The 27,098-nt window shown below is 43.1% G+C and overlaps 1 protein-coding gene across 1 annotated transcript in view; it reads left to right on the top strand.

Annotated features, from left to right (window-relative positions):
- GRIK2 (glutamate ionotropic receptor kainate type subunit 2) overlaps positions 1 to 27,098 on the top strand; it is a 1,206,237-nt gene that overhangs the window by 1,113,001 nt on the left and 66,138 nt on the right. Inside the window, exon 14 of the mRNA XM_033936333.1 lies at positions 5,018 to 5,243. Coding sequence (XP_033792224.1) covers positions 5,018 to 5,243 — 226 coding nt within the window. The remainder of the gene's footprint in view (positions 1 to 5,017; positions 5,244 to 27,098) is intronic.

The following is a 27,098-nucleotide window of genomic DNA, read 5'->3' as shown; positions in this document are numbered from 1 at the left end:
GGGGGCTTCAGAAGACTCGATACCCCCTTTATCACGAGCTTATTATCTACTTAACAAGAATCAACCGTTAAAGAGGTGTTTGGACCAAGGAAGTTGGATGTATCGGAGTTACTGGAGAAATCTGATAAAGAGGAGGCAGAACCAAGTACTTTGATTATATCAGTGGCTCTCTATTGATAAAGTTTGGTTATTTAAACTATTCTTTAAAAATAGGCAGAAAGAGTTTATGGGTTTTAAAGTGCAGATATTTCCTGATTTATCACGGGAGACTCAAAAGCGTTGCTGTGAATTTCTTATGTTGATGCCTGGTGTTACATCTTTAGGTGCCACTTTCTATCTACGACATCCTTGTAAATGTATAGTGCATCACTAAACTAAACTAAACTAAGCCTTAAGTTTATACACCGCATCATCTCCGTGGAAGTGGAGCTCGGCATGGTTTACAAAGCTTAAAAATATAAGGAGAGAGAGGAGAAAGATTTACAAAAGCATATGAACAGAGGGAAAATAAACAGGTTCAAATCAAATGCAAGGAAGTTTTTCTTCACCCAAAGGGTCGTGGACACATGGAATGCGCTCCCGGAGGAAGTGATCCGACAGAGTACAGTACAGGGATTCAAACAGGGATTGGACGGATTCCTGAGGGACAAGGGGATCGTGGGGTACTGAGGGAGGTGCTGGGGTGTTGCATAAGTATAGACAGCTCACCAGGTCGTGCAGGTGCAAGGCCGGAGGGTTAGGACTTTGATGGGAAGATAGGACTTCGATGAGAAACCTAGGGGGCAAGGGGGCCCCTTCTGGTGATTCTGGTGATCTGTTGGGCCACCGCGGGGGCGGACTGCTGGGCGGGATGGACCTGTGGTCTGACCCGGCAGAGGCACTGCTTATGTTCTTAAGAAATGTTATATGTTAGAAAAAAGCCAGGTTTTCAGTTGTTTACGGAATAATTGGAGGGAGTCCAGATTCCGCAGCGGGATTGTGAGATCGTTCCAAAGGCCCGTGATTTTGGAGAGGAGGGAATTTCCCAGTTTGCCTGCGTAGAGAATACCGCTTAGAGAGGGGAAGGATAGTTTATGTCTGTGGGCGGATCTAGTGGTAGCAGGCATACAGTTAAATATGTTTTCTTTGAGCCTAATCAGTTGACTTCATTTTTAACGTTCTCCCGTTTGGAGGCAGAAAAACCATAAGCCCTAAGATTATTAATTAATCCCTCCTCAGCCCTATAGCCAATTCTAAGTATAAGAATGTACTTCTGTTCAATTCTTTTTCTTTTGTTCTTGCTAAAGAATCTTGGATCCTATAATTTGAGGACTTGAGCATATTAGTTATAAATGATTTTATTGTTATTGAATTATTTCTTGCTTTATGTAGAATTACTAATCTTGCTTTCTGTACAAGTTGTTCTTGATTGTATGATTTAAAAATCAATAAATATAATTTATATTAAAGTACTGTTTGGTATGGCTCCTAATTACTTGTCTTTTCGAAAGATACAAACCTAAAAGAACAACTCGAGGGCAATACTTATTTGTTTTCTCGATTATTAAGAGATTCTTTGATAAATTGCTTGGTTTTCAGGCACGTAAAATGGATTCGTGGCTATGTTCTATTATTTTTCAGGCCCATTCATACATGTCCTTTAGGAAACTACTGAAAACTGATTTTTTTAAACAGTTTGTAAATTGATGTTTCAGAATATGGATTGGAAATTGTTGTACATGGGGGGGGGGGGGGACATGATTGAGACCTTTAAATATATCACGGGGCGTATAGAGGTGAAAGATGATATCTTCAGTCTTACGGGGCCCTCGGTAACCAGAGGACACTCGCTGAAAATCAGGGGAGGGAAATTTCAAGGTGATGCCAGGAAGTACTTCTTCACCGAAAGGGTGGTCGATCATTGGAACGAGCTGCCTCAGCGGGTGATTGAGGCCAGCAGCGTGTCAGATTTGCCTGTTTTTGCTACAAAACTATATCTGGTTTATCCCCAAGCTACATCACCCCTCACTTCACCCTTAACCACAACTACAAGAACTCCCGTAAAATTCAACTCTTCGCCTTCCCCTCCCTAAACTATGCCACTCAAAAAATTCCTAGACAAACCTACGCCTTCCAAGCCGCCAAACTAAACCCTTGGCTAGCCCAAATGGTCCCTCAAGGCCCACAACTACCTCGACTTCAGAAAAATTACTCAAAACTCACCTATTCCGAGACCAAGACCCTTAATGCCCCTTCCAATCCTCTTCCCCCCCCCTTCTGATCCTCGCCCCCCCTGTTCTCCCTCCTCTTCCCACTACTTCTCTCCTTGCTGTTCGCAACTCTATGATCAATTCGATATGCAATCACTTGTAAATACTCTCTCCTTGCTGTCTGCTACTCTATGATCAATTTGATATGTCACCACTTGTAATCTCTGTTTAACTAATGTGAACCGCCTAGAACTCTTCGGGGTATGGCGGTATACAAAAATAAAGTTATTATTATTATTATTATTATTATTATTTAAGAGAAAATGGGATATTCATGTGGGATCTATAGGGGAGTAAGAATCAGGGAGTGGGTCATTGGTATGAGCAGACTCGATGGGCTATGGCCCTTTTCTGCCGTCAATTTCTATGTTTCTATGTTTCTATGTACTTAGTAAGGAATATCTATCTATTTTCGCGAATGCATTTTATTCAATTATTATATAATTTTAGCCATTTTTTGATTTTGTACTTTTATTTACGGTTTGTATATTTTTAGTACTGTATGTGAACCGCCAGGAACTATATGGTAGGGCGGTATATAAAAATAAAATTATTATTATTACTAATAAATTTAAAGGCAGCCTTAAAAGCTTCTTACTTAAAGACGCTTATGAATGTTAAATGATCTTAGGGTCCTTCCATGCCAAATGCTGTTTATTTCTATTTAACTCGGACACGATCCCTCCCTCTTCCTCTTGTTTTTAACCTTAGGGCTCCTTTTACTAAGCTGCGCTAGTGGTTTTAGCACTCGCTTAGCGTGTGCTGCATTGCTGCGTTTGCTAACGCCACCATTGACCTGGCGTTAGTTTATATGCATAGCGTGGGGGGACAACACGTGCTAATCTGCAGCACGCGCTAAAAACGCTAGCGCACCTTAGTAAAAGGAGCACTTCGTTGTTCTCTTTTCTTTAAAAAATTGTATTTCTCCCTACCGTCCCGTTGTTTCCATGTAAGTACTTTCGTGTCATTCATAAATCTGTTAATTGTCCCCCATTTTAATTTTTTAACTGTTAAACGCTTAGAACGTATGATTGGCGTTTTATCAAAAATTGTAATAAGCTTGGAAACTTGGAACACCACGATTCCATCTCCCCGGCACTCCATGCTGAACACTGGCTCCCGATTAGCCAACGCTGTACTTTCAAAGCCCTGGCAATTGCCCACAAGAGAATCTATTCCACCACCCCCTCCTACATAAAATCCAAACTTCCCATCTACAACCCCACTCGCACCCTCCGCTCAAAGTCAGAGATACACCTATGCACCCCCCCCCCCCCCCCCCCCCGGAAGATCCCTGCTCACAGAAACTGCCCACAAACGATCCTACAGCCACTTCATTCCACACCTCTGGAACCAACTCCCCCCCCAACTTAGACAACAGAACTCATTATTAACATTCCGTAAATCGGTAAAGACCCTCCCCTTCAACTAAAGATCTCCTCTGTCTTCTCCCCCCCTTACGCCCCACCCCTCCTCTCTCCTATCACCTTCCCGAACTCCAGTATAACCCTCTCTTACTCTCTCCACTAACAAATTGTACCTAAACGCATATAACTTTCCTTAAACTAAACTACTGTATTTCCCCCTTCTCTCTTTCTGCTATACTCTCCCTGTATTTAATTCTCTCCAAAATCTATAAATCCAATCCCTAAACCTGTTGTACTACTTATATGTCTAGTTACTCCCCACTGTGTATGTTCATTTGTAAACCGTTCTGAGCTACTGGGAGGACAGGATAAAAATCCAAATAAATAAATAAATAATAAATAAATATGTCTACCATATTGCACTTATATCACTCGGAGCTGTTTTCTTCTTCCATCTTTTCCCTATCATCACCATTCTAGATTTTTTTGAGCACTTGACTTTTCCAGTGTGTATACATTTCTATATTTGCGTATACAGTGCTCCCTCGCGAATTCGCTTTGACACGCAGCTCCTGATTGGTGACTTTAGTACAGGAAGAGGCGGTTGGAGCATACCACGAGTGATTTCCTTCACTCTCCGGCACTCCGGCTGCCCTCTCCTGTCTCCCCAGCTAAAAACTGTATTCGTGGTTTTTCAACATTTGCGAGGGTTCCTGGAACGGAACCCCTGCAAATATCGGGGGAGCACTGTACATATTTTTAGTTATCTTTATTTTTATTCGTTAGGACCCCTGATGAAGGCGTGTTAACCGAAACACGGACCATGTCGGGTCCCTTGGTTTGTCAAAAGGTGGTAACATTGACCGCAGTTTATAATTGATATAATAAGCTTAGCCTGCATCTTGTACGCTTGTCTGCAGTTTTTCTTTGTGCTGTTTCTACCTCACTGCAGATTTTGTAGGATCCCCTTTTTTGGTTTTCTAAAAGTATGAACAACGTCCCAAAAAGATGATCGATTTGTCCAAAAGTGTTGGATATGGGAACCGATGGCTAAATGTTTTGTGAGATCTTAATGACTCATACATTATACTTTTGCGGTCTTTTGTTGCTATATATGGTTAACAGTTCTATGTATTACTATATAGGTCGTGGACCTGATGGGCCGCCGCGTGAGCGGACTGCTGGGCATGATGGACCTCTGGTCTGATCCAGCATAGTAACATAGTAACATAGTAGATGACGGCAGATAAAGACCCGAATGGTCCATCCAGTCTGCCCAACCTGATTCAATTTAAATTTTTTTTTTTTTTTTTTTAGGAGACTGGGGAAAAAAAGCAAACTATTATTGTGCAGACTTATCTTTGTAAATATGTCACCATCCATCAACCTTTTGTGTTGCAGAAATCAAAAATTTCGACGTATGATAAAATGTGGGCCTTTATGAACAGTAGGAGCAATTCAGTGCTCGTGAAGAATTCCGAAGAGGGTATACAACGAGTGCTCACCTCTGATTATGCCTTTCTAATGGAGTCGACGACCATTGAGTATGTCACACAGCGGAACTGCAATCTGACACAGATCGGCGGCCTGATAGATTCGAAGGGTTATGGCGTTGGGACTCCCATGGGTATGTTTTGCACCAGCCGATTGGCTTTATTCATTTATATCAACTATAGGAAGAACTAACAATAAGAAAGAAAAAATTGTAGAAGGCATCAGGACGATAATTCTGTAAAGTAGTTTCCAACCTTTAAGTCCGAAGTACACTTGTAAATTTTGGAATATATGCGAGTATATGGTGTTTATTGTTTATTCAAAGTATTTGATTAAACGCTTATCCAGCAGTACAAAGCGTTGAACAAAAAATTTAAAAATTACAGGAAGACAAACATGTTTACAATGTAAAACATGTATATATTGGATTATTGACCAATCCAGAACTACACGGACAAACTCAGGTATTTAAAACAATAGGAGAAAGGGGCGGAAATACAATTTTTATAATTGAATTTGTTAAAATAGGTAGATAATTCATTAGCAGTTATATGCATCCTTAAAGAGAAAACACTTTAAACCGCTCTTAAATTTCTGCAAGTTACTTTCTGCTCTTAAATATAAAGGAAGAGAGTTCCAGATCAAAGGAGGGTTACTGAAAAAATAAGGGTGCGACGAGTGCCAATTATCTTCAGAGATGGGACATTGAGGGGATGCTGGGAGGCTGATCTTAAGGCTCTAGGGCAGGGGTGTCCAATGTCGGTCCTCGAGGGCCGCAGTCCAGTCGGGTTTTCAGGATTTCCCCAATGAATATGCATGAGATCTATTAGCAGTGCATGCAAATAGACCTCATGTATATTCATTGGGGAAATCCTGAAAACCCAACTGGACTGCGGCCCTCGAGGACCGACATTGGACACCCCTGCTCTAGGGGGATCATGAGGGATCAAGAGTCTGTCTATAAATGCCGGGGCATTGGTTTGTAGAGTTTTGAAAGTCAAGAGGGCGATTTTATATGTTATTCTGTGTAAAACGGGCAACCAATGCTAATGTTCTGTTTATGCACTAGTCTGGAGAATGAAGGGCCTTCAGAAGGAGGGATAATCGAACAGAGCTTTATTGTAGGACCCAACACGGGTCATGTTTCAGCATGAAGGCCCTTCGTGTTGGTTGTGTCTCGCTTGTAAGGTATGCGTTGACCCTCTCCTACATCTTCTCAAATGGAATCTACATGCAATCATGAGTATTTGTATTGTTTATTTATGGTTCACCTTATACAAAGCGAATCACAGATTAACGCATTTATTTATTTTTTAAATGTCTTCCCTACTAAGCGGGTAACAGTCGAAAACATACATATTCAGGACATACTCAAACAATGTTATAATATATATATTATTTTTCACATATAACAGCTAAAACTAGCATAATGCTTCCACATATAAACACGAACCCCCTCTTTTAACTAAGGTGCGTTAACCGATTAGCGGGCACCAACTGATTTAGGGCGTGCTAAACGCTAACACGTCCATTATATTCTATGGACACGTTAACGTTTAGCGTGCACTAAATCGATCAACGTGTGCTAAATCAGTTAGCGCACCTTAGTACAAGAGGAGGTAAACCAAAAATATTCACCCTCTATGAACCCCAAAATACAGTATTATATAGAATTAGCAAATAGCTTTGACACATAAAAAGGTTTCCAATTGCTTCTTTGCATCATCTTAAGCACCCTGGCAAAGCGTTCCGTAAGAGTGGACCAATGACCGAAATAGCTACTACTTGTGTTTATCTATAATGTGTTTCATCTAATGCATCAGTCGTTAACTTCTAATCTAATCTAATCTATGGTTTATAGACCGGGTCATCTCCCAGTGGAGCTCGACTTGGTTCACATATAATTAAGACTAGAGTACATAGCGGAAAACATAGGAGAAGGAAGAACTAATTAAAAACTAAAGTACATAAGAAAAATAACTATAATATTATCATTTCGTTGAGGCTGTAGTTAAACCATTTAAAACAAAGTTTTCAGGAATTTACGAAATAATTGCAGATGGCCTAAAAGCTTAATGGAGTCGGGAAGTTCATTCCAGATCTCTACAGACTTGAAAACAAAAGATCGACTGAGCTTCCCACCAGATTTAATTCCCTTAAAGGAAGGGAAGGCTAACATATATCTTTGTGTGTTTCTCAAATGGCAAAGTCTAAGGGTATTCCAATATAAGGGGACAAAAGGATCAAATATTCCATAGAGAAGCTTGAAAATTATGCATGTGCATTTGAACTGGATCCTAAAGCGAATTGGGAGCCAGTGAAGCTTTATCAACAAAGGGGAAACATAATCATACTTTTGTTTCCCAAAAATGAGCTTAGCTGAAGTATTCTGTATTAACTGAAGTCTGCTTAATGCCCAGATAAACTGAGTTACAATAATCTAGCTGAGAAAGCCCAGTGGATTGTGCCAACGCTGAGAAATGTTCTTGATGGAATAGTGATCCGACCTTCCTCAACATGCGCAGACTAAAAAAAAAACCCACTTTTTTGTCAAGGAATTTATCTGTTCGTGAAATGTAAGCAATGAGTCCAAGATGACACTCAGGACTCTAGATGAAAAATCTATATGTAGTGAGATGCCTGTTTTCAATGTGACAGAGGAAGGGAGGTTTTCTAATTTGGGCCCAATTGAGATCTCAAACTTCTAGAAGGTACATACTGCTTCAAGAGCTGTCTCAGGTACAAAGGAGTCTCCCCCCTCAAATAACCTGGTGAACAATTGTCCATGTCTTGTATTCAGTTCTCCATTGAATTGGTAATCAATGTAAACTCTTCAATACTGGCATAATATGATTATTCCAGGCTATTCCTGTGATCCTACGGGCAGCAGCATTTTGCACTATCTGTAATACTTTTATTCTGCGTTTCGCGATGCCTACTAACAAGGAAGATCACCGTACACTGAATTACAGTCTGAAAATAAGTTTCAACATACAAACGTACAAACAATAAATACTAAGCATAAAATAATGTCCCATACAGCAAGACCCAAAGTATCTGGCACACTGCGCCAGTCCAGCATTGCACCTTCAACCAAACTTCATCGCTTTAACAATTTTCTAGTTCAACAAATTTTATTGAGTTTTCATAACATAACTTTATTTTTCTATACCGCCTCAATCAAAAGAATTCTAGGCGTTTTACAAAAAAGAGAAAACTGGACAATCAGCGAAATTCAAAATATTAATGATAAGAATACAGCATAATGACTAAAATGATAACTAAAATAATAACTAAAATAATAACTTCTCCCTGGAGAAGAGGAGACTTAGAGGGGACATGATAGAAACCTTCAAAATCCTTAAGGGCATAGAGAAAGTGAATAAGGACAGATTTTTCAAACTGTGGGGAGCCACAAGCACTAGGGGTCACTCGGAGAAATTGAAAGGGGACAGGTTTAGAACAAATGCTAGGAAGTTCTTTTTTACCCAGAGGGTGGTGGACACATGGAACGCGCTTCCGGAGGATGTGATAGGCCAGAGCACTTTACAGAGGTTCAAGGAAGGTTTGGATAGGTTCCTGGAGGATAAGGGGATTGAGGGGTACAGATAGAACTTGAGGTAGGTTATAAAGGTGGTCAGAAACCACTTCACAGGTCGCAGACCTGATGGGCCGCCGCGGGAGCGGACCGCTGGGCGAGATGGACCTCGGTCTGACCCAGTGGAGGCAACTTCTTATGTTCTTATGTTCTTTAAAAAGGCAATTAAAATATTTAAGTTAATACAGTACAATTATTATGTTGAGAATAAAACCTCAAGTTAGGAGATAAACTTATCAAATAGTACTTTCTTAATTTCTTTTCGGAAGGCGCCGTACGACAACTTGGCTCCGCTAATATAGTTACCCAACTAGCAGGGCAGGATTAATTCGTCGAGGGCCCCTAAGTACACAAGTACACTGGGCCCCCTGCCCCGCCCCCACCCCACCATGTGCCCTGGCGGAAACAGGAAGCTGCGTCAGAGGGAAGCTTTGGGCAAGCAGCACCGCTAGCAAAATTACCGTTCCCGTTGCTTGTCTTACTTTCCGTCGATGGGGGGGGGGGGGGGTGGCTGCGTTGCTGATTGGGGTGGGGCCCACATTGCCGATTGGGGGGGGGGGCCTGCGTTGCCGATCGATGCTGGAGGGGCCCATCGCCGTTTGGAAAAAACAATGTTGATGTCCTTCTTCATCGGGCCTCCCTGACCATTTCGGGCCCTAGGCACGTGCCTACTGGGCCTATTGGTTAATCCTGCCCTGTTGTTTACTTGCTTGCAATATAACAATTATACAAAAGTAATGCTTCAAAATAGGCAGCGTGAAAAGAGACATTTGCCTAGAATGAGAAAGTACATTGTAAATGATGAATAATAATCAAGTGCAAAGGATAAACTAATACTGCCATAATATATCTGAATGAGAAGCCAATCTGAGAAAGGCATAAGTCAAGATGTGAGAAACAGATCTAATGCACCAGCTGTCAAAGCAAATGTAGAAATCCATAATATACAATTCTTCAAAGGTCAGAGGCACAATGTTCCCGTATTAGAGCCCAAATTTTTAACATAGGAGGAAATAGAATTATGCTTTTCAGCTAAGTAATGTTCATATTTAACATGTAAACATACAGAATTCCGCCAATAATTAAACTCGAGCTTTGAGAAGTCTATCCAATTTTGGAGAATAATTTTAATGGCAATAAACAACAGGGATGTCAATAATCTATCATGATCCGTTCGTCGGCTAAACCCCTCTTATCTAATCTAGTCGTCAATTTATATACCGGGTCATCTCCCAGCGGAGCTCGACTCGGTTTACAAGTAATTAAAGACCAGCAAAAAAACCCCGAACTTTGTACTCTTCCCTTTCACTGCCAACTCCAGACTCCGCCCTTTCTTTCTTGCGGTGCCGAATGCCTGGAACAGGCTGCCTGAATCGATACATCGTGCTTCTCCCTAGCAGCGTTCAAATCCAAGCTTTTTAAAATCTGTTTTCAACTCCTAACTCCCACTCACGGCTGTCAGATACCTCGACCCGCTGTATCATTTCCTCTACCATAATCTCCCCAACCCTGAAATGTCCTGACTAAATTAGATTGTAAGCTCTTCTGAGCAGGGACCATCTATTGTATGTTAAAATGTACAGAACTGCGTACACCTTTCAGCGCTTTAGAAATAATAAATAGTAGTAGAAGCAGTAATGAAATATCGACTTAGGGGTCGATAGTGCTAAGGAGCCAGTGATTAAATCCCCTTGTTGTCGTACTGTATACCGCGGAAGTTTGTTCCATGCCTCGGTAGTTTGAAGGTACACACGTACACGGAAGAATCTGGGTGGGCTGTAATGACACCCACGAATTAAAGAATAGTATAAGTTTTGTGTGTTTTTGCAATCTAGGGCTCCTTCTACAAAGCCCCGCTAGCGGTTTTTAACGCACGCACCGGATTAGCGCGCGTTATCGCGCACGCTAGCCGGAAATCTACCGCCTGCTCAAAAGGAGGCGGTAGCGGCCAGCGCGTGCGGCAATTTAGCGCACGTTATTCCGCGCCTTAAGGCCCTAGCGCGGCTTTGTAAAAGGAGCCCCCCCGACGCAAACATTTACACCAAGTAGGTGCTTTCTTGGTACCTAAATATATGCTCGGTGTTGAAGAAGTGACTCCTCTGTATTAGAATTGCTAACTCTTTTCCTCTCTCCCAGGGCGCTCTTTTCAACCACTTGGGAGCCCTTTCGGACCACTATGACTCCCCTGGCTCGTAGCCGCTTGCTTAACTGCTGATACCTTGTTTTTACCACATTATTCTGTTCCTTTTCTGTATACTTGTGTATTTTGTACTGTATTATGGTTCATTTTTGGGTTGCACTTGGAAGGGGGGATGATTTTGGGGGTTGGATGGATGGGTATGGTGTTGTGGGTTCCTTGATATAACTTGAGCTTGTCTTTCCTGCATTTCTGTTAAGCTCAATAAAATATATTTGATTATAAAAGTAAACAAAGAAGGTGAAGAAAACGCATATAGGACCCATGAACAGAGTTAGAAACATGACGGCAGATAAAGGCCGAATGACCCATCCACGTACAAACCGACACCCAAAATGGCTAATAATTTACAAACTGGAAGCATAAAGAAGTTTCCAAGTTTTCTTTAAAATTTGATATACCACTGAAAAAGTTGTCTAAGCGGTGTACAAAATCATAAAAAGATAAAATATTTGGGGAGACATCATTAGATAATAAGAGTCTTAAACGACGCATTCAAACAAGACAGATAGGGGTCAAATACAATTTGCAATAGGAGAGAACGACAACGGTCAATACCGTAGGTAGGGAGTATGCTCTTCCTTCTTTCGGAGGTCTGAAGATTACTTATCGTAAGCATCCTTAAATAGGAAGGTCTTTAGATTGTCTTTGACTTTGTCAATAGGTGTCTCTTCCTGAAGGTGCGGAGGTAGAGTGTAGGGGTGGGAACTGAAAAGAAGTGAAATCACAGGGCAGAGAGAGGGCACACCAGGACCCCCTTACGGCACACCTGAAGTTGATGTCACTTCAGGCTCCTTTCACTAAGCTGCGATAGCGTTTTTGGCGCGCACAGAATTTTAGCATGCGCTCAACCCACGCTACGCGGATAGAACTAACGCCAGCTCAATGCTGGCGTTAGCGTCTAGTAATGTAATTTATTTCTTATATACCGCTACATCCGTTAGGTTCTAAGCGGTTTACAGAAAATATACATTAAGATTAGAAATAAGAAAGGTACTTGAAAAATTCCCTTACTGTCCCGAAGGCTCACAATCTAACTAAAGTACCTGGAGGGTAATAGAGAAGTGAAAAGTAGAGTTAGAGGAAAAATATAGCGCAGCTTAGTAAAAGGAGCCCTCAGACTTGGAACATTTTCGCGCAACTTGAAACTGACATTCATCTTTAAAAAAAAGATTGAAAACATAGCAATGCCTTATTGGAAATCCCAAATGAATGTAGGTGATTCATTAAAATGGCGCGATTAACAGTTTCAAAGGCAGTTGCAATACCCAATGACAATATTTTTTTTTTCTAATTCTTTATTCATTTTGTTTTGTTTTTTTTTACTGTTCAAAAAAGTTTTATTGAGTTTTATAGTTCTAGAATACAAAGCCAACAATATGGGTGTTCCAACAAGGAACACAGAATAACAAGATCATTAACAAATGTGTAGTGTATCGTAACAGCATTTATAGCATTTAAAACTCAAATACAACACTTAATATTCTGTTAAACACTATATCGGACTTTATCCCCCCTCCCCCCCTAATCAATTACATTCTTTAAATTCCAGAAAACCTACTATAAACCCCATTTTTATATACTTATTTAATATTTAAATTAAAAAAAAACCTTTCCCTCATCCCCCCCCCATCCTGGATATGCATATTTTAAGGGAAAAGAAGAAAGAAAAAAATAATATTCAATCATTACAATATTTTGTTAATGGCTCCCAAATCTGCTGAAATTTTCTAAAATTAAAAAAAAATAAAAAAAATAAAACTTTTATCCCTATCAAAACCCATCTGGACCCAGTTACAGTTGCTTGTTGTTAGTTGCCATCGACTTGGGTTCGAATCCTAGCGACTTGATGAGTTAAAGATCCAAGTCATTACATCTCTAGGAATCGAACCCGTGTCGATGACACCTAACAACAAGAAGTTACAGTTTATTAATTTGATATATTCCCTCTCCTAAAATAACTGGGAATCGTGAATCGTACCATCAGGATGCCAAATGTCCCATCACAAATCAATCAAAAAAAAGGGAGTATATTGGATAATCCAAAAAAAATATAATTTTCTTACACACTAGTGTCACAATTTATCTGAAACTCAATATAGCATGTAACTCCTATTTCAATTATGACCGTTCATACGTTACCCCATTTAATAAACAAACTCTCCCATGTGAAAAATAAACTAGCAGGTTGAAGTATCATTTAAAGCAGTGGTTCTCAGCCCTATCCTAGGGGACCCCCAGCCATTTGGGTTTTCAGGATATCCTAATGAATATGCATGAGAGAAATTTGCATATAATGGAGGAGGCATTTTTGAACACCGCCTAGAAGGTTCGAGTGGGCTGTATATTAAATTTTAAATAAACTTGAAACTTGAGACAGGCATGCAAATATGTCTTACGCAAATTCATTAGGGATATCTTGAAAACCCAACTGGCTGGGGGTCCCCTAGGACAGGGTTGAGAACTACCGATTTAAAGATTATGAACTCAGTACATAGTACATTTTTCACTTGGGAGAGGTTGTTTATTAAATGGGGTAACGTATGAACGGTCATAATTGAAATAGGAGTTACATGCTAATTTGAGTTTCAGATAAATTGTGACACTAGTGTGTAAGAAAATTTTTCTATTATATATTTTTTTTTAATTATCCGATATACCCCCTTTTTTGATTGATGATATACCATTGTGGGTTGGATACATTGTGAAGTGATCCGTGTGTGTTTTTTCTAAATGTCCCATCACAGCCACGATTTTCCTGTGTGCCTCTTCAGGTGCCTCCTTGGGGCTGACAGCTGTAGAGGAAAGCCTCTGTCACCACGTGCAAGGAAGGGAGCAAAATGGATGCGAGTAAATATTGACCAACTGCGGATCGGTACTACTGCGCTCTCTAAATTGAGTGGGAGTCCTCCAACTGCATTGCTGCCGGTCGGGGTGGTGCTTCGAGACTGCGGTTTGAATCACTGGGGACAGGCAGGTTCCATGAAGTCCTGCAGAGCTCGCTTGTCCCTCGCTATGGAAATGAGAGAGTGAAACAGCACCCCCCACTGGCAGGTCTGTAGGTGAAGGACTCCTGTTCAGCTTAGGGCAGTGGTCTCAAACTCAAACCCTTTGCAGGGCCACATTTGGGATTTGTCGGTACTTGGAGGGCCTCCGAAAAAATAGTTAACATTCTTTGTAGTTTATAAATCTTTCCTTTTGGCTAAGACTTAATAATAATATTGTAATTTATAGCTAAAGAGACATATGATCAAGAAACGGTTTTATTTTACTTTTGTGATTATGATAAAACATACCGAGGGCCTCAAAATAGGACCTGGCGGGCCGCAAGTTTGAGACCACTGAGTTAAGGGGAACAGTTAATCTGCTGGCTGGGTTGGAGGGCAGAGGGGAGAACAGGACAATCAAGCCATTGTGACATCACTGATGAGGTTGGCTCTTATTGGTGGAATGAGGCATTATGACATCACAATCTCAGCTCTGCTTCCCAAAGACAAAAAGGATGTCATGGTTACAGTTTAGCCAGTGGTCTCAAACTCCAACCCTTTGCAGGGCCACATTTTGGATTTGTAGGTACTTGGAGGGCCTCAGAAAAACATAGTTAATGTCTTATTAAAGAAATGACAATTTTGCATGAGGTAAAACTCTTTATAGTTTATAAATCTTTCCTTTTGGCCAAGTCTTAATAATAATATTGTCATTTAAAGCTAAAGAGACATATGATCAAGAAACTCTTTTATTTTACTTTTGTGATTATGATAAACATACCGATAAAGATTTAAATGTGAAAATAGAAAAACAGGAGTCAAGAATTTGTGGAATGGAAACATTGGACTTGGAATTAGTAAAAGAAAGAACATTTATTGCTAGAAAAATGGAAAGTTTCGAGAACCAATTAAGGAAAAATAACTTGAGACTCCTAAATTTTCCAAAATGTCCCTTAATTTCACCAATGGAGATGGCAAGAAAGTATTTCAAGGAAATTTTGCTTATTCCTATTGAAAGTTTGCCACCTATTGTTAGAGCTAATTATTTTCAAATTAAGAGACCTGTGGAAGTTTCCACTCCTAATGAGATTCAAGGGACCAACAATGAAAATATGAACTTAACAACTTTTCTGGAAAACTCCTTGGAGGTTATAACGGAAAGGAAAACCCTGTTAATAACTCTCGCTTTGGAAAGTGATAGAGAATATATATTGCGTTTGTATTTTCGTCATATCAATGATCAGTTTTTAGGTTCTAATGTTCGAATATTTCCTGATATGTCTTTAAGATCCCAGAGGCGTAGGAAAGAATTCTTGGCATTAAGGCCAAGAGTCCTTGCCTTGGGGGCAAATTTTCTATTGAAATTTCCTGTAAAATGCTTTGTCTCCTATCAGAACAAGAATTACTTGTTTTTTGAACCTAAACAACTAGTAGGATTTATAGAATCCAAAGAGCAAGTAGTGCCTATGACTGAGAATGTATAACCTGCCATGAATGGCTGTAGCACCGCAGATAATTGCCGCTTTCTAGGTTGGATAAGATTGTTTCTATTGTTAATTTCTTTGCTAAGAATCTCTTTTTAAAAGATTGTGGACTAAATATATTGGAAGTATAAATGAATAACCAAAACACTGATTTAAGTGGAATTGGTTTATAAGTTTTCCTTTTAATAATTTATGTTAATCTGAAATACAAGTAATGTATTGCTTGTTTGTATTGATAAAATTGAATAAACAAATAAAATCATAAAAAAAAGATAAACATACCGAGGGCCTCAAAATAGGACCTGGAGGGCCGCATGTGGCCCCCAGACCGTGAGTTTGAGACCACTGGCTTAGAGGGAACAGTAATTGGTATGTCACTGAAGTGATGGTCCATAGGCTTGCAGAACAGGATGTGGTAAATGTGATCTTCACCCGTTGAGAGAGCTGCTTTTATATAGTTGACAAATAAATATGAGGGAACCCCCCCCCCCCCCAATATTTTGGTTTTTCTCAGATTGCAATCTGGAGTGTGCATTCTTCCTAAACAACTCACAATATTTTTTTTTGCAAAGAGTGTGCACTCTTTCTAAAGATGGTGCACCGTTGGCTCTGGAAAGAGTGCCTAAGGTCTAATCCGGTGAAGGCGTTTCTAGTACAGTACTGGGGTTCAAGAAGAAGGGATTGGGCAATTTTCTGAAGAAAAGGGGATAGAAGAGTACGGATAGAGGATTACTACCCAGGTCCTGGACCTGATGGGCCTCCGCGTGTGCGGACTGCTGGGCATGATAGACCTCTGGTCTGACCCAGCGGAGGCATTGCTTATGTTCTTATGATAGTGCATATATGCATGGACCATTGCACATGTCTGCACTATTAAGAAAGTGCAAGCTCTTTCCAAAGGCACGTACCCTCTTTGCAAATAGTGCATACCCTTTTGACAGAGCGCATGCGTTCTTGCTGAAAGAGTAACATACATAACATAGTAACATAGTAGATGACGGCAGATAAAGACCCGAATGGTCCATCCAGTCTGCCCAACCTGATTCAATTTAAATTATTTTTTTTTTCTTCTTAGCTATTTCTGGGCGAGAATCCAAAGCTTTTTCTTAATAACATAGCACCCGTAGCGATAAATTGCCCAGAAAATCCTGAGGAAAAACAAACGTTCCTGTAAACGACTCCGAAAACAAGATGAAAAGAAACAATTCTGGCTACAAGCCCTTATTGTAAAAGAGGCAGCTCAAAATGATACCGAGCACCAATGCATATATTAATTTCATTATTATATTCAGTTGCAGTGACCTGAGCAACTAAATTTCACATCAGCTGTGCTAATGTCTGATTGCGGAGCTGTCTGAAAAAACCATCGCATTTCTACTTTTTTTTTAACATTTGCTACCAACAACAATTGTTAATGATATGGGTAATAATTGTGTGTTTCATCTGGGGAGAGGACTGTAATGCAATCTGTCTGTTCTACTTCTTATCAGAGACTGCCAAGACCCGCAGGAAATAAAAAAAATATTCTGTGCACTGCTGGTGTTGTCAGCTTGAGTCCTCTGCAAAGGACCAGCAGTGCTATGACATTGGGGTTTTTTTTTGTGTGTGTGGGGGGGGGGAGTAGGGGGGTGGATTCCTGTTCACGGAATCTTTCAGAGCATTAACATTTTTCTCTCTCCATTAATAAGCATCTGTCAGTCAATCGGTTTCCTGCCTTTCTCTTATTCTCACCTGTCTAGGGCCCATGGGACGCTTTCTCGGATTGATCTGATTCTTTTGTCCAGGGATTTGCTGCCTGTGGTTCAGGAAGCGGTGCTTGGCCCCATTGAGATATCCGATCACGCGTGGGTGGGCTTGGATATTCAACTTATTCACCCATTAGATCCAGAAAATATCAATGATATTGCATCGATCAATAAAAAGCTTGAAATTATTCAAAACTGGCTTAATCTAAATAAACTGACTTTAAACATAAAAAAGACCAAAACAATGCTTTTCACTTGGAAAAAGGACACGGACCTGAAGACCCCATTTGTCCTCAATAATACTCCTTTACATTTAGTTTCCACTCTAAAAATTCTCGGAGTTGTAATTGACGATAAATTGCTTTATCATGAACACATTTCCGACATAGTTAAGACTTGCTTTTATAAGCTACGCATGATCCGATCAACTACCAAATTTCTTAGCCCCAAATCAATCAAAATACTGATCCACTCTCTGATCATAGCAAAAATAGATTATTGCAACGCACTCTTACTCAACATTTCCCAAAAAGAAAAAAGAAGATTACAGACCATACAAAATACAGCGATCAAGTTAATATACGATGCCAAGAAATACGATCATGTTACGCCTCTGATGACCGACGCCCATTGGCTGCCAATCAGCCATCGTGTACCCTTTAAGGTCATGCTACTTATATTCAAAACCCTGACTTTTAACGAACCTCAATTTATATCTAAAATGTTAATTCCCCATAAGACTTTACGTCCACTTCGCTCATCATTTCAAAACCTCTTATCCGTCCCTTCCTTAAAAATAGTAGGTACAAGAAGATCAGACATGTTTTCCATAATGGGCCCGCAATTGTGGAATTCCATGCCACAATATATTAAAAACGAAAAAGATACTATACTTTTTTAAAAAATCACTAAAATCTTATCTTTTTAAAGATGCTTTTAACATTTAATCTTATTATTAAATATGCTCTAGTTTCAACCCCCTCAATTTCCTTTTGTTTTTGCCTTGATTGTTTATTTCCTCTAAGACAAAATTGTAACTTTTCTTCCTTTCCTTCCGTCTCACGTCTGTATTTTATTGTAGAATTTTTGTTAGTTTGTTTGTTGTTATATGACTTATGCTTTTATTAAATGTTGTTCATCGCTTAGTAATTCAAATAGGCGATTCATCAAATGCTAATAAAAACTTGAAACTTGAAACTATTGTCTCTGATATGGCATAAGAAGAGCCTTACTGGGTCAGACCAATCATCCATCTAGCTCAGTATCCCATCTTCACGGAGGCCAATCTAAGTCACAAGTACCTGGCAAAAAAACAAACAAACAACAAATAATAGCACCATTCCATGCTACCATACTTTTCCTCCAGGAATTTGTCCAAACATTTAAAAAAAACAAACAAACCTATATTAACTGCTCTTATCACATTCTCTGGCGATGCGTTCCAGAGCTTAACTATTCTCTGAGTGAAAAAATATTTCCTCCTATTGGCTTTAAAAGTATTTCCCTGTAACTTCATCGAGTGTCCCCTAGTCTTTGTCATTTTTGACAGAGTGAAAAATCGATCCACTTGTACCCGTTCTACTCCACTCAGGATTTTGTAGACTTCAATCCTATCCCCCCTCAGCTGAAGAGCCCTAACCGTTTTAGTCTTTCCTCATACGAGAGGCGTTCCAGCCCCATTACCATCTTGGTGTCTCTTCTGTGAACCTTTTCTAGCGCCGCTATATCTTTCTTGAGAAGGAGACCAGAATTGAACGCAATACTCCAAATGAGGACACACCATGAGCGATACAACTTTTCAGATATTTATGGAAGCTGTAATGCTCAATTAAATGTGATGTGATTAAAAGCTTACATATTGGGTCAGAGACTTCGTATCACTGTTTGGCACCCTGCTGAAGGATTTATGAGCACATTTGAAGTTCAATAATTCACTGCTAAGTCAACAATTTGCAGCAAGTTCTAAAAAAAAGTTTATTCTGTGGATAAGGGGTTTTGCATTTGTTCTGTATTGATTCTTTCCCCTTCCCCCAAGTAACAGTTTTCATGCTTAAATAATAATAATAATAATTTATTTTTAATATACCGCTATACCAAAAGTTCAAAGCAGTTCACAACAATGTAAAAAAAAACACATACAATCATCATATATAGAGTACATTAAAACAGTCATAAAGTGCATCAATTAAAAGATTAAAAGCATGGAGAAGTTAAACAGTACCATAACTAAGATGTAAACAATTCAAACAGGTGTGTCTTTAGTGATTTTCTAAAATCAGAATAGGAAGTAGCCTCTAATAAAGGTTTTCCAAGCCATGTATTCAATTTAGCGGCCTGGAATGATAAAATTCTATCAAAAAACTTCTTATGTTGACATGATTTTAGAGAAGGGTAATTAAATAGATTTATTCTACGTGTTCCCCTGTTTCTTCTGGACAAAACCTACATTCATCTTTGGCATTCACTTTTAACATTTAACTTTCTTCTATTTTTCTGCTTTCTTCTCAAAATCTACTTTTCCATGCCTTCCCTTCCCATCTCTCCATTTGTACCATTTCCTCCCTCTTTCTTCTCCCCTATTCCCATCTATCCATAAGAAACATGTCTTCTTATCTCTTCCCTGCCATGCCCCATTGCTGTGTACCATCTCCTCCCTCTGTCTCCCCTTCCCCTCCATCCCTGTGCATCATCTCATCTCTCTCTCTCCCTCTCCCTCTCTCGTGGTCAGACATCTCTGTTTTCCCCTTCCCCCCTCCTATGGTCTGGTATCTATCTTCTTTCCTTCCCATGCCCTGGAATCTCTCTCCTCTCCCATGGGCATAAGAACATAAGAATAGCCTTACTGGGTCAGACCAATGGTCCATCAAGCCCAGTAGTCCATCCTCACGGTGGCCAAATCAAGTTAACTAGTATCTGGTCTGGCATCTCTCTCTCCTTCCCTCCCTCTCTCTTCCTATCTCCTTTCATTTCTGCAATCTAGCATCTCTCTCCTCTCTTTACTGCAACTGGCATACCTCACTCCACTTCTTCCCTTTTATTCCGTGGTTTGGCATCTCTCTCTTCCATCCTTCCATCACCCTTCTCTGGAATTTAACATCTCTCCCTTCTTTGAGTCAACTCTTCTCCCTCCCAGTGTAACATATCTCCCTCCCTCCTCTCCACCACTATCATGTCCAACAATTCTCCCCCTTTCTTCTTTTCCCTATTTACTATATACCATCTATCTTTCCCTCCCACTCCATACACCAATGTCCAATAATTCTTTTTTCTCTTCCCTCATCCACCAGCAGCATCTCTCTTTCCCTCCCTTCCTACCTCACCATTCATGCATCTCTCTCTCTCTTCCTAATCCTCAGCCCATGCAGCATCTGTCCTTTCCTGCCTTCCCAAAACCTGCTTGTCTGTGCAATATCTGTCTGTCTTTCCCCTCCCCCTGCAGCCTATGAAGCATCTGTCTTTCTCTCATTCACAACCCCAGCTCCCACCCCCATGGCAGCTGGATTTGTGGTATGACCTCTCCCCAATTCCTGCCTCCCCCATCTACCACCTCCCTGCTGCTATAATTTAAAATCTTTGGGCAGCCAGTGGTGCAACGAAACCAGCCTCCCACCATTGAGCTGCCCAAGAAGTGTTCTTTCTGCAGTACTTCCTCTTCCCACGTAGGCAGGGCGCTGCAGAAAGAACACTTTTGGGGGGACTTCCGGCGGAAGCATGGGGCTGTAAGGTCGGGAGATTTGCAGCTCCGACACGCACGCCACAGATCTTTGAAATTATCGGCGATTTTCCCTAGCAACCGCTCCCCCGGCAGTGGGGATTTTGCAGTCGGGTCTCGGGCCGGTCTTGGAGCGAGTGGCGGAGGGATGGCCGCTAAGACGCCGGCGAAGAGCCGGGAGCGGGGGAAGCAGTTAGACTCCAAGATGGCGGCGCCCGCGGCTCATGCCTCGCCGGAGTGCCCGAGCTCGCACTGGATTGCGGAGGTGTCGGCTGAAGTGCAAGCCACGCTGGAAGGCACGCTCGGTGCTAAACTGCAATGAATCCTGGACAAATTAGATTCTTTAGACCAGCGCTTTGCCACTCTTACCTCTGAGGTCCGGGACACCCAGCAGCGGGTCAGCAATGTGGAGGACTCAGTTCACCGGCTGGCTCAGGAGCAGGGGGTGCAGGCTACCTCTCTGGCAGCGCTTCGGGCCAAGGTGGAGGACCTTGAAAACCGGTCCCGCCGGAACAACTTGAGGTTCATAGGCCTGCCCGAGTCTATTGCGGAGAGTGATCTAGGGGATATCTTGGAGCACTGGTTGACCGAGTCTCTGGCTCTTCCACAAAAATTGGGACCCCTGCGCATTGAACGAGCCCATCGCTTGGGGAGGCGGAGAGACGGAGCGGAACGTCCCCGTGTGGTGATCTGCCGGATTTTGAACTACCGGCATAAGTTGGAGGTACTCCGAGCTTTGCGGCAGGGGAAGAAGCCGCAATATAATAATACTTCTGTCCTTTGTTTTCAAGATTACTCTGCAGAGGTTTCTCAGGCGCGCCGCAAGTTCTCTCCACTCTGCTCTGCTCTGGTTCGTCGCCATATCTCCTTTTCTTTGCAGTACCCAGCACGCCTGTGGGTGATGCATTCGGGTACAGCTCATCATTTTGACTCTCCTGAGGCCGCTCAAACCTTTGTGGATGAGCATTTTCCTGCTGCCTCCTCCTAGACTTTGTGGACTTCGCTGATGCTTGGTTGGGGATCCCCTAGAGCGCTGGCCTTTGGGACCTGTGCCTCTGGGGAGGATCCCGAGGCCCATCTTCTCTGCCCTCGTTGGACTATTGTTGGACTTGCCTTCGCCTCTTTTGGGGCGTGAACTCTGTGAGGCTGGGGGCTTTTGATGATTCTGTTGTGGATGGTGGGAGTGCGCATGTGGTTGGGTGGGTGGCAGCTTGCGGGTTCCTTTTGGTTTGAAGCATCAGGGGTGTGTGTGGGTAGGCCGAGAGAGGAATGTTTGAGGCCTTTCGCCAATTGGGGATCTGGGTGGTTCTTTCTTGGGGGGACTACTCCTAATTTGGAATTGGAGTGCGGGGTGGTTGGTGTCTGGGTATTTTTGTGCTCCTGTGGTGGGCGTGTCTTGCTTTTTGGAAGTGGCAACCATTGGGTTGCGGTGTGGATGGTGGGTCTGGGGGAAGAGGGGTGGGCGGGGAGGGAGGGGGGTTTGTGGGAAGGGAAGGGGAGAGTTCTCAGGGGGTTGGGGTAATCCTAGGTTCAGTCTGGTGGGGGTACAGAGGGCTCCTTGGTGGTTGATATGGCTGGGACACTCCTCTGGTTTTGTTCACAGGGTTTTGTTGTCCTTGCTTTTTTCTCTCTACTTTGTTCTTTCTGGACTGTAAACTGATCTCTTGGAATGTGGGGGGTATCCACTCTCCACTTAAACGTTTCAAAATTTTATAGCAGCTAAATCGGAGGCGAGCTTCCTTGGCCTTCCTGCAGGAGACTCGGCTGACCTCTGTGGAACATGCTAAGTTCTGTACATGGTGGGTGGGTGACCATTTGGAGGCCCCAGCTCTGAGGGGGGGAAGGGTGGAGTCGTGATTCTTTTTCGTAAGGGCCTTCCCCTGCAGATTAATAGGGTTCTAAGGGATCCGGAGGGCGATATTTGATTGCATCAGTTACTATTAACAATAGGCCCCTGCTTTTATGCAATCTTTACGCTCCTAATAATCCCTCTGCCAAATTTTTTAGGAAACTGTGTACTCTCTTGTTACAATTTGGTGATCTTCCCTTGTTGCTGGGGGGGGGGGGATTTTAATGAGGTTCCGGATCCGAGGCTAGATCGCTCTTCTTCCACGGGTAGGGAGGCTCTCAAGACTTGTACGGGGGCTCAGCTTTTGGCTTCTTCCCTTGATTTGTTGGATGTTTGGAGGGTTTTGCATCCGGTGGAACGGGATTATTCTCACCTGTCTAGGGCCCATGGGACGCTTTCTCGGATTGATCTGATTCTTTTGTCCAGGGATTTGCTGCCTGTGGTTCAGGAAGCGGTGCTTGGCCCCCATTGAGATATCCGATCACGCGTGGGTGGGCTTGGATTGGCAATGGGGGCCCTCTAGAGGGGGTAGCACCCAGTGGACATTCCCTTGTCATTTGTACCGGAATGCCCGTTTTCATGATTTTTTGTTGCAAAAATGGGGAGATTTTAAATGCACCAATCAGGAACATAGAGAGGATCCCATTCTTTATTGGGAAACGGCGAAGGCTGTGTTACGCAGGGAGATCCTGGCGTCTGCGGCTCACGAAACAAAGCAGCGTCACCGGGCAGTTTTGGCATTAGAGTGTCGGGTTTTGATTTTGCGGAAACGTTATGCTGCTAGGGCCTCTTTAGGACTCCGGGCACAGCTCTTAGAGGCGCAGCAGGAGTTGAATGAACTTCTGCATCGGGGGGGCACTGCGCTCTCGGGATCACTATCGGTTCCAATTATTCCGGTTTGCTAATAAGAGCAGTCGGCTGTTGGCTCGGATGGCTCGCTCTCATCGTGGGACGTCCGGTGTAGAGGCGTTGCGAGATTCCCGAGGTGTACTCTATCACCAGCCTGCGGATGTTAGCCGTATTTTACGTGACTTTTTTGCTGCTTTGTACGATTCGCCAGACCCGGACCTCCTGGATGGTACGGTCTATTTGGACAGTTTGGATCTGCCCCGCCTGTCCCTTAGTGACTCGGAAATGTTGGAGTGCCCTATTACTGCTGAGGAAGTGGAATGTGTGATTTGCGCAAGCCCCTTGGGTAAGGCACCGGGACCCGATGGCTACCGTGGGGAGTTTGATAAGATGCTCATTGACAATATTGCTCCGGTTCTATCTGAGATCTTTAATTTGAACGTTGCCAAGGGTTTTTTGCCCCGTTATTTGAACCTTGCACAGATTATCGTTCTCCCGAAGCCAGGTCGGGATCCGGTTTTGCCGGGATCCTATAGACCCATTTCCTTGCTGAATTTTGAGACAAAATTGATAGCTAAAGTGCTGGCCAATCGGTTGGCCCGGGTATTGCCTTCTCTGGTGTCTGACCAGCAGGTGGGATTTGTGCGGGCTCGCCCGGTGTCTAAAAATCTTCGTCGTATCCTGCTGGCTTTGGAACGAGCTGGCGCGGAGGGCACCCCCGCCCTACTTATTAGTTTCGATGCTGAAAAGGCCTTTGACCGAGTGGGGTGGGGGCTCCTCTTTGCTGTGCTTCGGGCATACGGGTTTGGCCCCTTTTTTTTTTAATGCTCTTCAGGCGCTGTATAGTGACCCGGAGGCGCGGATCTCAGTGAACGGGGGCCTTTTGGCCCCCTTTCCCATTCGGAGGGGTACCCGCCAGGGCTGCCCTCTTTCGCCGCTGCTTTTTGCTCTTTATTTGGACCCGTTGATTCGGGAGCTGCAATCTAATGCGGACGTCTGTGGTCTTCAGCTGGGTGCCACTCATTTTAAGGTGGCGGCTTTTGCTGATGATCTTTTGGTTTTTCTGACTGACCCGCACCGTTCCTTGCCCACCCTCCTGGAGAGCGTTCGGGAGTTCGGGGACTTTTCGGGGTTTGCACTGAATCTGACTAAATCTGAGGCGTTGGCCTCTTCGGCGGGGCTTCGGGAATCTTGGGGAGGGGCTTTTCCTTTGAAATGGGCAGAGTCTTCCTTTCGCTATTTGGGAGTCCAGCTTTCGATGGATGTGCGGGAACTTTACAGGTTGAATGTTACGCGCCTCTTGTCTTCTATGGGCTCAGTTCTGGCTGCTTGGCGTGATTTACCGCTTTCCTTGATGGGGAGGGTGCATCTCTTTCGGATGGTCCTATTTCCTAAATAGCTATACTTTCTACAGACGCTTCCGTTGTACCTTTTGCAACGGGACATTCGGACTTTTTACTCTTTGCTCTCGCGGTTTTGTTGGGGGGGGGGACGGAAGTCTAAACTGCGGTGGCGTTTAATGGTGGGCTCGTGGGACCGGGGAGGCTTTGGGGTGCCGAATATCAAGTTTTATAACTGGGCTTGTCTATTGCGGCATATTAGCGATTGGGCTTTGGGTACCACGCTGTATACTGACGTCTCCTTCGAGCGTGATTATTTTTATCCTGCTCATCTCTTGTCGCTTCTTCACGCTCGGTTGGTGGAGGTGCCTGTTTCTGGTAGGCGTAGTGTCTTGTTTCGTCCTCTTTGGGAGGTGTGGCGGCGGGTACTTCCTTTGTGGAATCAGGATCCCCGGGTTAGTGTGTTGTTGCCCTTGACTGGTAACCTTTCCTTCCCTCTGGGGTTGGCGCCTTTGGTTTTTGGCAGATGGCGGGCTCGGGGCTGTGAGTTCCTTTTTCAGGTCTTGCGGGACGACGGGGAGCTGAAGTCCTGCGTTGATTTACAGTGCAGTGGTCTTCCCTCCCTTGGTCTTGTTTATGCACATTGTCAGTTGCAGCACCTATGAACGCTCGCTTCCTCGAGATTCCCTCTCTTTGTCTTTTGGGATGCAGTTTCGAGCTTTTTTGGAGGGGGGGGGAGGGTCCGGAACCTCAGATCTCAGTTTCTTTTTTTTTCACCAATGACTTGCAGCCTTGGGGCCTCCTCACGACTTTTCCTCTGTCTTGGAGGCTTGGTGGAGGGACTTGGGGAGGGAGCTTGGGGCGGACTGGTTGCTCCACGCTCTCCGCCGGGTTCCGGCTTTAGTCTATAATGCGGAGCTGCGTGAGTGCCATTTCAGAACCCTGTTGCGGGCCTATGCCTCCCAGAGCCGGGCCTTCTATATGGGCTGTGTGGATACCCAGTATTGTCTCACCTGTCTCACCAAAGTGAATTCTTACTTTCATGGCTTTTGGAGTTGTGAGAGTATTCAGGGTTTTTGGGGGGCTCTGGCCTCTTTTCTTCAGGGTCTTCTTCAGGTTCCTGTCCCTCTTTCTGTTTTTCCTATGCTGTTTGCTCACTTCCCTGCATTCTCTGTTTTTTTCTTCTGCTGAAAAATTGTTTTTGAGCAAATGTTATATTTTGGGGAAGAAGTGTATTTTGAACCATTGGATGGCCGATGTTCCTCCCTCCTTTTGGTATTGGCGGAACAAACTTCATGAGCTGATGTGCTGGGAGGCCAGGCTGGCTTGTTCCTCTCGTCGTAAGAGCAGAGACTTTATTCATACTTGGGCTCCTTACTTGGACAGTTTGCCGCCAAGGAGTCATAGTCGTATTGTGAACGGATTGCAATTGTATTCTGCTCCATCTGTCTGACCTGGGATTCCTTTTTGTTGGGGTAGGGGGGAGGGTGGTTTGGGGGGAGGGGGAAACTGTTTTGTTGGGGGGTATTTGGGTCTCTTTGTTCCCTGAGAGGACATCAGAGTCCAGTCCTCTTAGGGGGGGGAGTTGTCCCTCTTTTGTCAGTTATTGGAATAGTTACAATCCTTATCTGTATTCAGTGGTTGTGCGTTGTTATTCTCTTTGCCAATAAAAAAAGATTTTGTAATAATAAAGAACACTTTTGGGGTAGGCTTGCTTCATTATGCCACCGACTGCCCGAAGATTTTAAATTACAGCGGCGGGGAGGTGGTAGGTGGGGGAGTTGGGAGAGCCATACTTCCGATTGCCAATTTTGGGGGAGGCCTTGGCTCCTGTGGCCTCCCCCTGTTCCAACGCCTATGTAGCTAGGTATTTGGGACCTGGGTTGGCCACTGTTGGAAACAGGGCTTGATGGAACTTCGATCTGTCACTGTATGGCAACTATTATGTTATGTGTGAGCCAAGTATAGGACAATCAAACCCTTGTGACATCACTGCTGAGGTTGGCTCTTAGGCACTGGTGGAATGAGGCATTATGACATCACAATTTCAGCTCTGGAATGTTGCTATTCTTTGGGTTCCTGCCAGGTGCTTGGAACCAGGATACTGGGCTTGATGGACCTTTGGCAATTCTTATGTTTTTATGTTAAGTGGACAAATACCTGACTTCAATCTATCTTTTGGGAAATATGAATCACAGGTCAGGAATCTTGGAATTTGGAATCCTAA

Source organism: Geotrypetes seraphini, chromosome 3 (genome assembly GCF_902459505.1).
Source record: "Geotrypetes seraphini chromosome 3, aGeoSer1.1, whole genome shotgun sequence".
Taxonomy (NCBI): Eukaryota; Metazoa; Chordata; class Amphibia; order Gymnophiona; family Dermophiidae; genus Geotrypetes; species Geotrypetes seraphini.
Note: the sequence above shows the minus strand (reverse complement) of the source record. Positions and strands in the feature narration are given on the sequence as shown.